The sequence below is a fragment of the Rhinolophus sinicus genome, linkage group LG17 (genome assembly GCF_036562045.2).
Source record: "Rhinolophus sinicus isolate RSC01 linkage group LG17, ASM3656204v1, whole genome shotgun sequence".
Taxonomy (NCBI): domain Eukaryota; kingdom Metazoa; phylum Chordata; class Mammalia; order Chiroptera; family Rhinolophidae; genus Rhinolophus; species Rhinolophus sinicus.
This window is the reverse complement of record NC_133766.1, coordinates 24,334,713-24,348,897: the sequence shown is the minus strand read 5'-3', so window position 1 is coordinate 24,348,897 and position 14,185 is coordinate 24,334,713. Positions and strand designations below refer to the sequence as shown.

Here is a 14,185-nt window from a genome sequence, read left to right as displayed (position 1 = left end):
ACTACCAACAACTCTTTCTGCCCCTCCCTCATTCTAAATGCTGAATTATTGTCAGCATTTCTGCCAGACTTTTCCATATCTCCAATACATTAATGCAGTTAGTGGCATTCTTTCTGAAGAGCCTGGCCATTAGATTCCTGAGCTCCATTCTCAAGCCCTGTCCACTTCAGCCCAAGGAAAGGGTGTCTCAGAGAAGAAACCCAGAACAGGGTGAGCCCAGCAACTCATGGTCAGGAGCCTTTCCACTATGGTCAGCTATGGATGTCACCTACTACATGCCTCTGTTTTTTCTTTAAATACATGAGTTATTTTCCTGGAAAATCTGTAAAAATAAGTAGTCAGTTTAATTGGGTTAGAGGTTCCTGAGCCTCAAAATTCAGTAATGTATACTTTGCCTTCTATCTTAAATTATATGCTTTATTTTTTAACAGTATAGGTCGAAACAAAGAATAAGCTGCCACTATCTATGAGCCGTCATGGGGTGTAGAAGTCCCTTTAAATTTTAGATACTTTTGGTCACCAGTACACCTAAAACGGGCTTCATCAGCTAAAAGGGAAGAGCAGACTGGATTCTGGCTGGGTATTTCAACTCCGTGGCAAATTGTTCCTTAAGTGAAGTGTGACCATTGCTTTGTGTGTGAGGGCATCTCTCTCTGTAGCTTTCTGTCTCCTGTCCCCTTTGCCCAGCTCCTTCCATTCCCCTTCCCTAACCCTCCAGGACCCTCCCTTCCTGTTTCTTCGCCTCTCTGACTGTGGAGCAAAGCTGTTTCACTCTCTGATTCTTTGCAGATCGACGTAATTAACACATTCCAGACGGGAGCCTCTTTTAAGGGAGTCATAAAGCGACAGACCCTGGGTCAGCACCTTGATGTAAAGCATGTTCCTAGCTCAGCCTGTGTCACAGTGGCACCAGTCAGATCTTCCCCCACCACTTCTGTTGCTGCTGCTGTTTCATCTCCTACTCTGGGCAGTGAGTGATAGTCTATTATGATGCATGATTTTATGACCACAAGAGAGCACGTGGCATCCACTTTAACCAACCAGGTTATCTTCCTTTTTGTTTTTCCCTTTGATCTTTGACTTAAGGGAAGAAAAGTGGGACCAAAATCCCACTCCCAAACCAGGCTGTGTGCTCTTTTATTTTCTTTTCTTTCTTTCTTTCTTTACTTATTTATTTACTTATTTATTTTAAATACTGAAAAGTTATTAAATATAACCATTTTAAAGACAACAGTCCTGTTTTCTGATTGTTCCTCTGCATTTCTTGCTTCTTCCTTGAGTTTTTTTGTCCTGCTTTGTTTTGTTTTTGTTTTTTGCTTTGTTTGGATATGTTGTGTTGTTTCTCTCCTCTCCTTCTCTGCTCCTTTGAGTCTAAACTCTGTCGCCTAAGTTTAGGTGTAAGGTTAGGCCAAATGAAAACACAGGGACTCTTCATTTGGGGGCCAGTTTGAGATCTCCTGAGAAAAGGTATGAGGGGAGCCATTGTTCCTATGGGTTTTTTATGAGTAGATCTGTCATAATTGAGCCATTATTGAACTTGGCTGCTAATAATAGTTCTTTTGGCGACCACTCTATTGTTAGCTGGCAGTGTTGGCATAAAACTTATAGCTGAATGTGAAGAAACAAAGGTGTTCAGTTCCGGGCTGAGTAGCCGCATTGTTTTACTTTTCAGGGACTTTAAACCAAACTCTGGTTTAAGAATCAATTAATTCACATCTGGGTGGGAGAAATAGATGAAAAGTTCAAAATAACTTATTTTTCTTCACCTGTTAAACTTTTTTTTTTTTAGGAATTTCTGAAGAGCAACTTTTTTTTTCTTCTCCTTTTCTCTAGGAATAGAATAGAAAAATAGAAGCAGGAAGTTTGAAATCATTGTCTTACCTATAGCAAACCCATCATATCTTATTTTGTGCATAGAGTTTTAGGAACCCCTTTTTCAGCCCGCCTGTCCATTGGAATGCTGTTTACATTCAACCTAAGGTCTGGTGTTCCCTTTGGTAGATTATTGGATTCTTGCTCATGCTTATGCCTTCATATTCCTGGTCATTTTACCTTCCCCGAATGGGACACAGAGAGGTGAGAGAAGTCTCTTTGCTGATACTGCTGTTTTGGTATTTGATGGGAAAGGAGTCTCTCTGTATTAAGTATATTGTGGGCTTCAAACATCTGTTTGTCTCTCCCTTCCTCCCATCCGCTCCCCCCACCAACCCTGGGCTGGGGTATGAAGGAAGAACAGTTGCACTGTCTGTGGTTCACATGATTGTGAGCCGTGTAGGTGGACCAGACTTAGGTTATTTATTTTGTTTTTAACCAACTGTAAATGTTCTCATATGAGATATGGGGGCGGGGTGGAGTGGAGTGTTATATAGATACATATTTCTTTAAGCCTAAAGGTAGTCACAGAACTAAAGAAGTCTTACCTTGCAAATATCCAAGAGCCTCTCACTCTGTTCCTTCCATATTCCTCTCTTATTTCCATTTTCTTCTGGCTTTGCCATCTCCTCTAACTAGTTTTTGTTCTTTTTAAATCATGCCTCTCTGTTAGGTGGGATTAGTGTCAGATATCACAGCAATTTGAAGGTAGAAGGAGACTAAACAGAAGACAGAGCCTGTTAGGCTCTTGTAGAGTTGCTGGTGGAGGGTATGCTGCAAACCATCGAAGACTAGGGGAAAGTCAGGAGAGACAGGCCACATCTGCTCTTTCCCCCGCTGTGACTTCTTCCTTGGAGACCCGAGAAGTCATAGGCATGCATTTTAAAACCTCCTGTCCCATTCCAGATCTCCAAGTGAATTCAGTTACTTATCTACCCTTCTGTAGATAAATCCCTAAGATTTCCATCTATAGGAAAGCCCGAATCTCTTTTCTTCCCCTAGTTTCTGAAAATGGAGCAGAAAACTACCAGCTGAGGAAATGGAGTCTTCGTCTGCCCATTCATTAAGCTCTGGAGAGTGTGTGGTGACTCTGAGCACTCACACCTAACCTAAGGTCTAGCCTGGCTGGCGCTCCTGAGTTATGAGAAAGAGTTGCGCTTCAATCAGCCACTTCACCTGTAGGTCAGGGGCCACAGAAGAGACATTTCCCAGAGGTTCTGATAGATGATGACCAGGGAAGGAAGGGTTGATTGGCTGAGTGGAGAGTGCCTAAAGCTTTCACAGCACCCTCTTCACTAGCTATGTCTTGTTCCCCATATGCTGCTCATGCACAAGACAGCGTGCATCAGGAATAGAAGAGGCCGCCAATTGGGGTGGATTGATGATGGTGTATCTGTGCGGTTGTTCATCAGCATGTGTTATACCTTCTCTGAGGCCAGCGTTGGGAGCATCCTGGCACAGCCTTGTGCCCTCCACCCACCAGGCCACTAGATGGTACTCCTTAGCTCTCTGATTCCTCTTCACTTGAGCTTCCCTTGCAAGTGACTGGTTTCCCTTTAGATTCCAGAAGTCCCACAGTCCAGCCGGATGACTGTTCCTTGCACCCCTAAAGAAGAAATTTTCCATCTACTCATCCCCAATTTACTTTTGTCTCCCTTATTGTTTACCTGTAACAGTGTTATGACCACCCCAACAGGTGAGAGCAACAGCCAGCAAACAGGGCTCTAGATGCTCAGTCCAACCCCAGTTTTTTAAAGTCTGTTTCCTACAGTAGACTTCACATGTAATTATTTTAATAAAGTGTTCAATTGCTTAAAAAAAGGAACAGAAAGTTTGAAAATCACTGATGTTGACAATGATCAACTGGTGTATAAAGGCACCTGCTCTCCTGCAGCACCTGTTAGAACTTTTGAGATCTCAACTGCAGGTGAAAACCGTGGGCTACGTTATCACTGCCACAGAGGGCGGTAGAGCTTTGAGCCCATTTCTTCACCAGGGCCAAGGGAGAAGGCATTGGGTTTGGGTTTACTTAAACCAAATTGCCTTGCTCTAAGTTTGACGTAGAGCAGTAAAAACTTTGGACCTCCTAAAGATCAGATGGAGCCTCTGTTCCACCTGATATCACTTAGATCTGGAGCAAAGAGTGCATAACAGTTAAAATTTACCCATTAGATGGTAAATGAAAATCATACAAGGATGGAAAAGTAGGTCCTTACTTTCTGTTAAGCCTGGTGAATATGTGCCCACATTCCTTGATTCTTCTTGTTGAGCTGATTCGATTGAGTGGCAAAGAATCCTTTGCCTTCTAAGCTCTGAGCACCCTCAGTTCTGGGTGGGTCTGCCAGGCTGTCATAGAGTGAGGCAAGGAAAGCCTTAGCCAGCAGAGACACAAGTTTAGTGGAACTTCTTTGCGCATTAGTTTTGAAGGTTCTCTGCAGTGATAGGAAGCACTGGGACAGGCCAGCCAGCCAATTGATTTGGCTGACTCTGTGCACTCTGCTGTCCCCACACTCTTGCCTCTTCTCCAGGAACATATTCTTCGCTTAAACAGCAGGACAATGAAAGAGGTACCTACCCCAACGTTCATCATTCCTCCCTATATCATCTCCCTCCCTACGTCAACAGTTTCTTCTGTGTTTCTCCCATTCTTTTTCCAAAGGAAGAATTTTTGGATAAGACTAGGATGAGCCTCCTCCCAGCAACAAAAAATCCTATAAATGCTTTCTCTTCCCCTGGCCTCTCCAACCTTGGGATCCAACCTTCTCCCCCTACCCCAATCCTACTAATGCAGGTTCTAAACCATCCCTCAAACAGGTCTGCAATTCAGAAAAGCAGGCTGCCAAAGGGTGGGTGCCTATGGATAAGACAAAGGCTGGTCACAGGGATCAATTAAGATCAATTTTTTTCTCTTTCTCTAAATTGACGGAATCCCTCCCTTTCTGTACAGTAGAACAAAGACTTTGCCCAGTAAAACTACAAATTGTTTCCTTTCCTCCATCTTTTTCATCCACCCCATTGGAAAAGTCACTTATTTGTAGCACTGCCCCCTGGATTGGATGGTTTCTCTCCTGGCCCCATCCTTTCTTTCTCCACATAAGATCGTGCTTCTCTTCACAATTTAGAAACAGCTGGAGAAAACTGAATGACTGGGCATAGTTGCTGAGTATGAGAGACACAGACATACATCTGAGTTATGAGAGCCACGTCTTCTCTCAGTAGTCAGGAGGAAGGCACCTTTTGATACCTTTGATACCTGTATTTCATCCACATCTTCCAAGGGAAGGGCAGAAGGAGGGAACAGTATAGAAGTTGTGGGATATAAATATATACATACATGTTTCTTGATAAAAGAGCAATTATTTAATTGGAGTTTATGGGTTAATTTCTTGCATGCTGCTGACACATATGAAGACTGGTTTGTCTGCTTTGCTGCACTGTATTCATGGTCACTTATCACCGAAAGCGTATTGTGTGCAGATTGGTATGTGTTTGGCTCTTTGAGGGTTTTAAACAGATAACTACAATGTGTAATTTATCCATTCCAAATTCACAAGATGTTTGGCCTCAACACAGAAATCCACTTGTCTGAATCACCTTTTAAATTTGGCTGTTAATTTGCACCTGGTTCCAATGTTCTTGCCCTCCATTCAAAAGAACTAATGAATCTTTTTGTTTTCCATTTCATTTTAAGAGTGGATTGTTTGGGAATGCCAACTTTGCTTTGGGTTTTCTACTTTTTTTAATGCAGCTTTTGAAACATCCTAGATGTTTGCCATTACTCACCCCACCTCACCCCAATGCTTGATATTTGAGCCACGTAAATGTTTTTAGTATTCCATGATCTCTTCTTATATGTATGCTTTTTGTTATTGATCAGTAATGTCTTGTAGTTTAGGTTTTGTTTCTCTCCTCACACCACCAATTTCTTGTTTTACTGGCCAATTCTCATCTCCGTATTTTCTCCTTCCCCTGGTATAGATCAAAGTGGTCAAAGCATTCCATAGTTCCCTCCATGAAAGCATCCAGAAACCCAAGAACCAAAACTCCATCCACAACTTCATGACCCACCCTGAATTCGCCATAGATGAGGAGCTGCCACGTACACCACTCCTGGATGAGCAAGAGGAGGAAAATCTTGAAAAGTTTTCTAAGTGTGGGACTAGGGTGCTCCTGTTGGATGGCGAGGTCACTCCGTACGCCAACAAAAACAACAACGCAGTGGATTCCAGCCAGGTGCAAATTGTTGCCTCCCACCTGGACAGCCCTCTGCACAGCCTGGAGACGTCAGTTTGAGCTTCATTCTTTGACTCCCATTCCTGCTTTCCCTATTTCCTGTTCATCTCTCCCATCTCTAAGATATGATGGGGCTTTTCACTGTCATGTCAGTCGCTCCCAAGTATGTGTGAGCCCTACCTGACCAAGAGGAAGTAGGAGAATAGACCTACAAGGATTTTGACTTAAACTTGAGTTGGGATTTGGAGCAAGACCCAGTCAAACCCCATGCAGGTAGTAAATGCTGGAATCTACTTCTTGGATGTAACAGTTGTCATTTTTAAAGAAATGATATGATCCTCTTGGCATCCACCCCAACTCAAATTCTTTCCCAGTATTCGTACATATGTTGCCATCTCTTGGCTTTTTTTTTTATTTTACCCTATGAGTCTATGCCATTTATAACCCCAGTTGAGGGTTCAGAGAAACAAATGTTTTCAAATGAAATGTGTGGAGGCAGGAATGGAATGTATAGAATTAGCCTACAGAGTGATTGTTTTTAAAACAGTTTTCCCATTTTGAAAACGTAACCCTCTAGCTCTTTCTACCCTGCCAGTCCAACCTCCCTAAGGTCCTTTGACCATTGTCTTCCTTACCTTCACTCTTTTTTTTCTTTTTTCCTTTTTTTTGTCTTAAAGTTGCGATGATTAAGAAAGTGAAAAGGACCTGGATGACTTGAGTCAACTTTGACCATTCTCCCTTCTGGCCCCAGTGGAACCCTTGACTTAGTTCTAGAGGCAGATAGACTTTTTTTGATAACAGGGTCCTTTTGAAGTAACTGAGAACAGGTAAGAATGTGTTCCTGCTGTTGTCAGGTTATGTACTTCGAAACTGCCATCTTGTCACATTTGTGTGGTTTCTAAGTGCCAGAAAGGTCAACCTTGACCATAAAGCTTGCATATGTGTGGTATGTAGTTTTTACCATACGCCTGAGCTTTCTCCTAATCCTAAAGTCGCGACAAAAGAATGAATTGAGAATGACCGTGCCTCCTAAATGGACTTGGATATTGAGGACCAGCAGCTGGCAGGTCAAGGACAAGACAGACCATCGAAGCCAACTGTCATGAAGTCGCCCTTGGGGTGACCACTGCTGTTCGCAAAGCCGCCTGCCAAGGCTCTCCCAGGGCAGAGCCTGCGTGTGGGAGGAGTGAGTGTCGAGGAGCCTCGGGAGAGGCCAAAGGGCCATTCCAGCAGGATCTGCGACACCAGAAACCTTGAGCTTAGGTGGCTGGGCACTAGCTTTGACATTCCCTTCCGTTGTGTAATTCTACTTTTCGCTGTGTCCCCTGACTTGTCCAGTCTCTGAAAAGGTCCCAACCTTTCTCAGATATTCTGATTTTGAAAATATGTTTCCAAAGTGGGAGCCTCCAGTGACATTTTGCTGACTGAAAGTAACAAAAGACCTGCTCTGAAAAGCTCTCCTCCTTCCTCTCTTCCTCTCTCTCACATGCCCCACTCCAGCCCTTCTCCAGAACATATTCGCCCGCTGCACAGTAAAACCCTGTGCCTTCTTGCCCTGAACACTGCCCAAAGCATCCCGTTGTACCTGCCTCTTAGGAGCTGGGAACTTCAATAGGAGATTTTTTTAAGTGTTCTTTACTGGGACAAGGTGGAGCCACGTTTTCAGCAGCTCCATTTTTATCCCTGCTGATGTTGACTTAAACTCTTCTGTGCAGGGCTTCACTCACGTCTGCCAATCCCCCGCTCCCATTGCATAAATGAAGCCTGCCACCCTCTCAGCAGAGCGACGGGAGTAGGGAGCAGGGGCTTGAGGCTCCTAGGAACTGCCAAATGTCCATTTGTGAGAGTGAGGAGACCCGGACCTAGCCTCTCCAGCCTTTTCTTCTAAATGCCTCCTCCCTCGCCCTCTCACCTGAGCTGTCCACAGTAGGAAGAGTAAAGAAAATACCCCCTACACATCCCCATTACTACAGAATCTACCAAATTTGATTTTGGTTTTGTAAACGTTGTATGTGTCAGTGATCTTTTCTCTGTCTTAAACACTCATAGAGGAAAAACAGCTCACGTGAGGTGTTAGGTGTTCACATGTATATTTATTAAGTACATTGGAAGATTTAGCTGTCAAGTCTTTTATTACCTCAGATCAGTTAAAAAAACAAGCCAATAACAAACTTCGGAGGCTATTTTACCATTCCTGCTCCCAAAAGACTCTCATGGTGCCTAACAGGTTACTCCTGAGAGATTGTGTCTACTTGTTTAAAGTCAACGGTTTTTTATGTATTCTAGTTTCCATAGTAGGAGAGAAAATATAGAATATTATGCAAAAAAATATAGTTTTCTTTAGATCAGAAACTGGTATTTTTTGAGTCAGCCATATGTATTTTGTTTAAAAGATTTAAAATAAAGTGCTGTCATGTAATTGTGTAGAGGGAGCATTAACCAGCTATTTGACATGGCAGATGACTTAGTATTTGTAATTGATTTTCAAACCAATGCACCGTAATTCCTTTCTCCAACAGCCATCTTTATACTTGGGGGTGGGGGTGGGGCGGAATTTGTTGGGTTCTAGACTTTTTTAATATAAATTTTGTTGTTAGGGAATTGAGTAAGTTTAAGTGTTCATGTGCATATTTTTTATATAGGTTTTTTTCTATTCGGTTTCAATGATCCAACTGGCAGTGAATGAATATGGCATAAGTTAATAAAGCTTACCCCCGAAATGGTGCTTTGGATTCGAAAAAGGTTTGATGGGGAGAAAGGGAAAATATGATTCTAGATTCCTATCTTGATAAATCTAGAAAAGCGGGCAGTAGACTGTGGATAGGAAGGAAAGCGTCCAGCAGAAGGGATGGCAGCAGAAAATGAGTGTGCGCCCCCAGGGAGATGTGTGCCAGGTTCGCTAGTAATTAGTTATGAAGGTCAGGGGTCTTGGTTGGATTTTATTTCTTGATGGACAGCTGGCAGAGTGATACCCAAGACCTGATCATCTCTCGGGCTGCAAGGATACTCTGATTTGGGATTTGCATTGTTTATGATTCTTTTACCTTCTGTCACCCCTGGAGTTTTCCATTAGTAAGTTTTTGTGCACAGATTTAATTTGGGACTTCTTCCCCTCCCCTAGAAAGGTTTCATGCAGTATATAAGATGGGGCATAGAGCTCTAAGTGGAAAAAACAGAGGCTGGTTCTGGCCCTGGCTGACAGTCTTGGGGCTAGGTTCTTCCTGTAGGTACCACCTGCCCTCTGAAATGACTCATCCCTAAAGGTGTTAGAGAGACCACCTATAAATCCCTCTGGCACTTGTGGGTTCTTTAAGGCTTGGGTTTCTTCTTCCCCTTGAGCATCAGAGAGGAACAAATCTGAGAGATTAGCTCACTGCTGGAAACCCAGAGGGGCTGGCAAGCTCACACTGGCCCTGAAACCCCCAAATGCAGAGCTTCCTTACTTTCTGCTTTCCTTGCCTAGTGATTGAAGCTGCCGATGAGACCATCACAAAGGACACACTTTCTTACTTCATAACAAGGGACCACCTCACTGCAATGGTAGGGGCGAGGCATTTGTAAATGCCTGCTACTCTTAAGCCATTCTAGCCCCCTCCTCAGAATAGACCAGAAACCCTTCCATTGAGCTCAGTGCCAGTCCTTTGCCTGCCGAGCCCTGCTGTTAGACCTGCTGTTCCCTTTCCTCTTAATTTGAAGAGATGGAGGGAGGTGAGCTTCCCAGGACTGAACTGGCCTTTGGTTCACGTTTTTTCTCCCATATGTGTATATGCCATATGTGAATATGCCATATATATTGTGCCAACAAATCTATCTACATTGTTCTTTTCAAATCAGCATGCAGATAGGAATTTTGAGTTTCTTCTTTTTTTCCAGTAACTAGTATAGCAAGCACTGGTATTTTTGTATAAAAAAGAAAAACAAAACAAAAGATTGACCACTGTGGTCTGCATGACATAAATAAGCCGATGGTGATATCCAAGCAATGCATACCCCAGTGTGTTTTGCATATTGCAGTTCGGCTTAACAGTGCACCCAATCTGTATTTGCATTTTGATATTATTTAAGTTCTCTGTACAATGTTTTGCATGTATTTATGGTTCTTAGGGAAAAATGCTATAAACCGGCAAATCTGAAATTCAAACATGTTGTTCCTCTGAGACAGGAAGCATAGTTCTTAAAGGCAGAAAAAAAGGATAATTTTTTGGAACCAGTAAAGCTTGTTGCTGATGAGCAGAAACCAATACTGCTGTGCACTGAGAATAAAAACCCATGCCCACTTATAACTGTGCTGTCCTCAATGTGTCTCCACTTTTGGGTAATGTCACTGGTTGAAGTTGAGAAAGGATCTGTCAGAGCCATGTTGAGAACCCCATCTGTGCAAACCCAAAACTTGGCTTATTGCTGGATCCTGACATACTTCTCTGCCAATGCTTCCCTCAGTGACTTGTGGCCCCGGTTGCCAGTTTCATTCTCTTGTAGTACAAGCTTTGCTCTGCCTGCTTTTGTTAGAATGTGCAATCAGGGAACTATGAAGCTGAAGCTTTTGAACAAGGATGAATTTGGAAGGATAAGAAAGAGGGGTGGGATTGACAGTCTTTTCTTTTTTCCTTTTATTTATTTATTTGTAATGAAATGCCTTTTGGGAAAATTTGTTTCCCTTATATTAGCACTGTCCCCTACCTTCCATCTGGGGTTCTCCAGCCCCTGCTTTCCTAGGTTTTTTTTGTTTGTTTGTTTTTTAATTGTTCCAGTCATTGAGTCTCTAGCATGACTGATATTAGGCCCCAATTTCAGGTCAAAACAGCTTCCTGACAGGTCATTTAGGTTGAGTTTTCGTATCTCAGAACTCAGAACTCTCCTGAAACTCTCATCCAGGAGTACAATCAAGTTCCCTGCTGTCTTTTAAAACATAGAAGGGAAGGACCTTGTCGGCTCCCAGGCTCCTACGGGAACAGTGTGATGCCGAAGGACAGCCCCACTCTCCTGGCTGTTTGAGTAGGCTGGTTGGGAAGGGACAGAAGCACAAGTTGTACAAGACTTCTGTAGTGAGAGGTCTTATCCCCGCTTCTCTTGCCTCTGTCCCAGGCTGCTCTCCACAGGCAGCCACATTGCCCGCTTCATTTCTTTAAAACGCTGCAGAGAAAAAGTGAGTAAGAAATAAATGAATAATAAGGCCCGGGTCTTATTTGATAACAGAAGTCATTCACAAAACAAGTCTTTTTTTTTTTTTTCATTGTATGTTCCCTCCCAGTTACCCTTGCTAAAAAGGGATGCAACACACACACACACATATGCACACACACACCCCTAGAGTCCTTTCTAAAGCTTGGCCCTATGCTTCCCTTTTCTTACTCTCACCTTGTCTTTGTTGCACTCCAGATCGGTGCCTCTCTGCTGTGCCAGGCAGCATCGTAAGGATCCACACCTCCTAGCCCTAGTGCGCAGTAAAGCGTGGAGAAGAACGAGCTCCAAAGTAGCTTTCTGGCAGAGACCAGTGTATCGTGAGATACCAGTTTAATGGAGTATAAAGCTAGCTCAGCTCCTTGGGCCTGAGTGGCCATATGGAAAAAGAGCTCTTCCATCTTTTTCCCTGCCCTCAATTCTTTTTTTTTTCTTTTTCAACTGGGGAACAGTGTGTTTCTCCAGGGCTCCTCAGCTCCAAGTCGTCCTTCAATCTAGTTGTGGAGGGCGCAGCTCAGCTCCAAGTCCAATCACCGTTTTCAGTCTTTAGTCGCCGTTTTCAATCTTTAGTTGCAGGGGGCGTAGCCCACCATCCCATGTGGGAATTGAACCAGCAACCTTGTTGAGAGCTCGTGCTCCAACCAAGCCATGTGGCTGCCCCTCTAGAAGCTCAGCGGCAGCTTGTTGTCTTCAATCTAGTTGTGAAGGGTGCAGCTCACCGTCCCATGCAGGAATTGATCCGGCAGCCCTGTTGTTCAGAGCTCGCACTCTAACCAACAGCCATCCGGCTGCCCCCTACCCTCAGTTCTTTAAAGGAATAATTTATTTGCCCTCCATATTTAATAATGGTTTGTGAGTCTCCCCCTTTTCAGCCACCACATCGTCTCCCTGCAGTCACTGGGTTTGTTGGAAACTCTCCAAGATGACTGGTTCCCTCCCGAGTACACACACAACCAGGCAACTCCCTGACTTACTCTGTGACAAATCCAAAGATGACACATTGGGTACCAGGACGCTGGTTACCAGCCCTTGACCTGGTCTTCATGTCACTGCAAGAAGGAAGAAGGATGAAAATAGCATGTCCTTTACCAGCAAATAATTGTGAAACCTTGTAAATAAAACATGCAAACATGTCACTGTCTTTCTGTGTGGTGTCATTAACATCCAGTTGTCCCCAACATGAACCTAAGCCACAAGAGGTAATAACCAGCTAGATTCATAGACTGTAATACTTTGGGCCTTGAAAGGTAGTGGCATCTGGATTCTGGACTTGTCCATCTCCGGATGTGGAACTAATCACAAGTCTTTACTTCTTTTGAAACTTGCTTCAGAGACACCTCACTGTCCTCAGAAAACACACACATCGTAGAAGGCAGCAGTGTCTTTGAAATGGCCTACTACTGTCTTCTGAGGAAACCAGAATGCCACATCACACTTACGTACAGTGAGAATTTAAATGATCCACATAACAATTAGAAGTTTGACTTCTGCTCATGAAATCTAAACAGCAGGAAATAGAACTGTCTGAGAGGGTGGTGCCATCACACTCAGAGCCAGTTGCATCCATCTCTGCTCAGATATACCCCAGTCCCTGGGTTCAGGCTCAGGCACCAATTGGTTTCTCTCCTATAATAGAGGCCGCGCAGACCATCCTCCAAACAAAGCAATGTTGATTAGGTTTTCCTGTTGTGCTGGACCCAGGAATACTACATTAAACGACTGATTTGTGTTTTATAGCTCCAGATCTTCCTGTGTTGGCCTTATTTAAAGCAAATATACATGAAAATTTACTTGAAAGAGACAGTGAGACTGGGAAGGGAAAAGCTACTGTGTTTCCCCAAAAATAAGACCTAGCTGGATGCTCAGCTCTCATGCGTCTTTTGGAGCAAACATTAATATAAGACCCGCTCTTTTTTAAGACCCGGTCTTATGTTATAGTAAAATAAGACTGGGTCTTGTATTAATGTTTGCTCCAAAAGACGTACTAGAGCTGATTGTCCAGCTAGGTCTTATTTTCGGGGAAACGGTAGGAACCGGTGATTGCCCTCAGTCACATGTAAGAGGGAGAACAAACACCCGCATGGTGATTCAAAACCCTTCTGAGTCAAGAATCCCTGCATCTTCCCTACCAAACCTTTGAACTACAACTGGTGCTAATCAAGTAAGAGAGAGGGGTTTGAAGGATTTTCTCATTTTTTGGTGGAGGATCTAAAACAGAAAATTTAAAGAGAAAGATCGTGATGTGCGGCAACCCAGGAGGCAGGAGACATGTGTTCTGAGCCCAACTCTGCTCCTTGGCCAGCTTGACTGTCTATCTCTACAAGGAGACAGTTGAACCACATTGAAGTTTTTCAGATTACACTTTGAAGGTCTGAAAGGTAGTTCCTCAGAGGTGATTCAGAGCCCACAGGTGTTCAACAAAAGTGACTTCAAAAAAAAGTGTTTGGCTTCCAGGTTTACCTTAGTTTTAAAAAATAATAATAACTTGAAATCACTGTGAACTAGCCATCTCTGAAATGCTGATTCTAATTAAGAAACCAATAATCAATGCTGAAATGATCTAAGCTTGGGTGACAATGTAACAAGTTGTGTGATTAAATACACAAAGAAGCCTAACTTGGATCCTATCTCCATTGTCTCCCGTTATAATTCTCAATGTATGTACAAATAATAGTGTACAATTTAGCGATTATAGTCCAGCCTGCTGAGATTGTTATCTTGCTGATTCTGCTTTGGAATTGGATGTGGAATCCAGAGATCTAACCCGCTGGAATGGAATAAAATTGGAGAAGAGAAGCGAGGTGGCTCATTTGAGCTTTGGTGGAAAGAGCTGGCCTGCGAATTAGAAGACCTGTGTTATAATCCTGAATCTGCCACTAATTTACTGTGTGACCTAAGG

The 14,185-nt window shown here is 43.3% G+C and overlaps 1 protein-coding gene across 5 annotated transcripts in view; it reads left to right on the top strand.

Annotated features, from left to right (window-relative positions):
- Positions 1-12,419, top strand: part of ATP2B4 (ATPase plasma membrane Ca2+ transporting 4) — a 46,689-nt gene extending 34,270 nt beyond the window's left edge. For 2 of the 5 annotated variants that reach the window (XM_074322329.1, XM_074322328.1), the window contains 2 exons: positions 790-970; positions 5,851-12,419. In XM_074322329.1, coding sequence (XP_074178430.1) covers positions 790-970; positions 5,851-5,876 — 207 coding nt within the window. In that variant the 3' untranslated portion in view covers positions 5,877-12,419. The remainder of the gene's footprint in view (positions 1-789; positions 971-5,850) is intronic. The other 3 variants (XM_074322327.1, XM_074322326.1, XM_074322330.1) reach the window with 2 other exon arrangements.
- Positions 12,420-14,185: the final 1,766 nt, after the last annotated feature.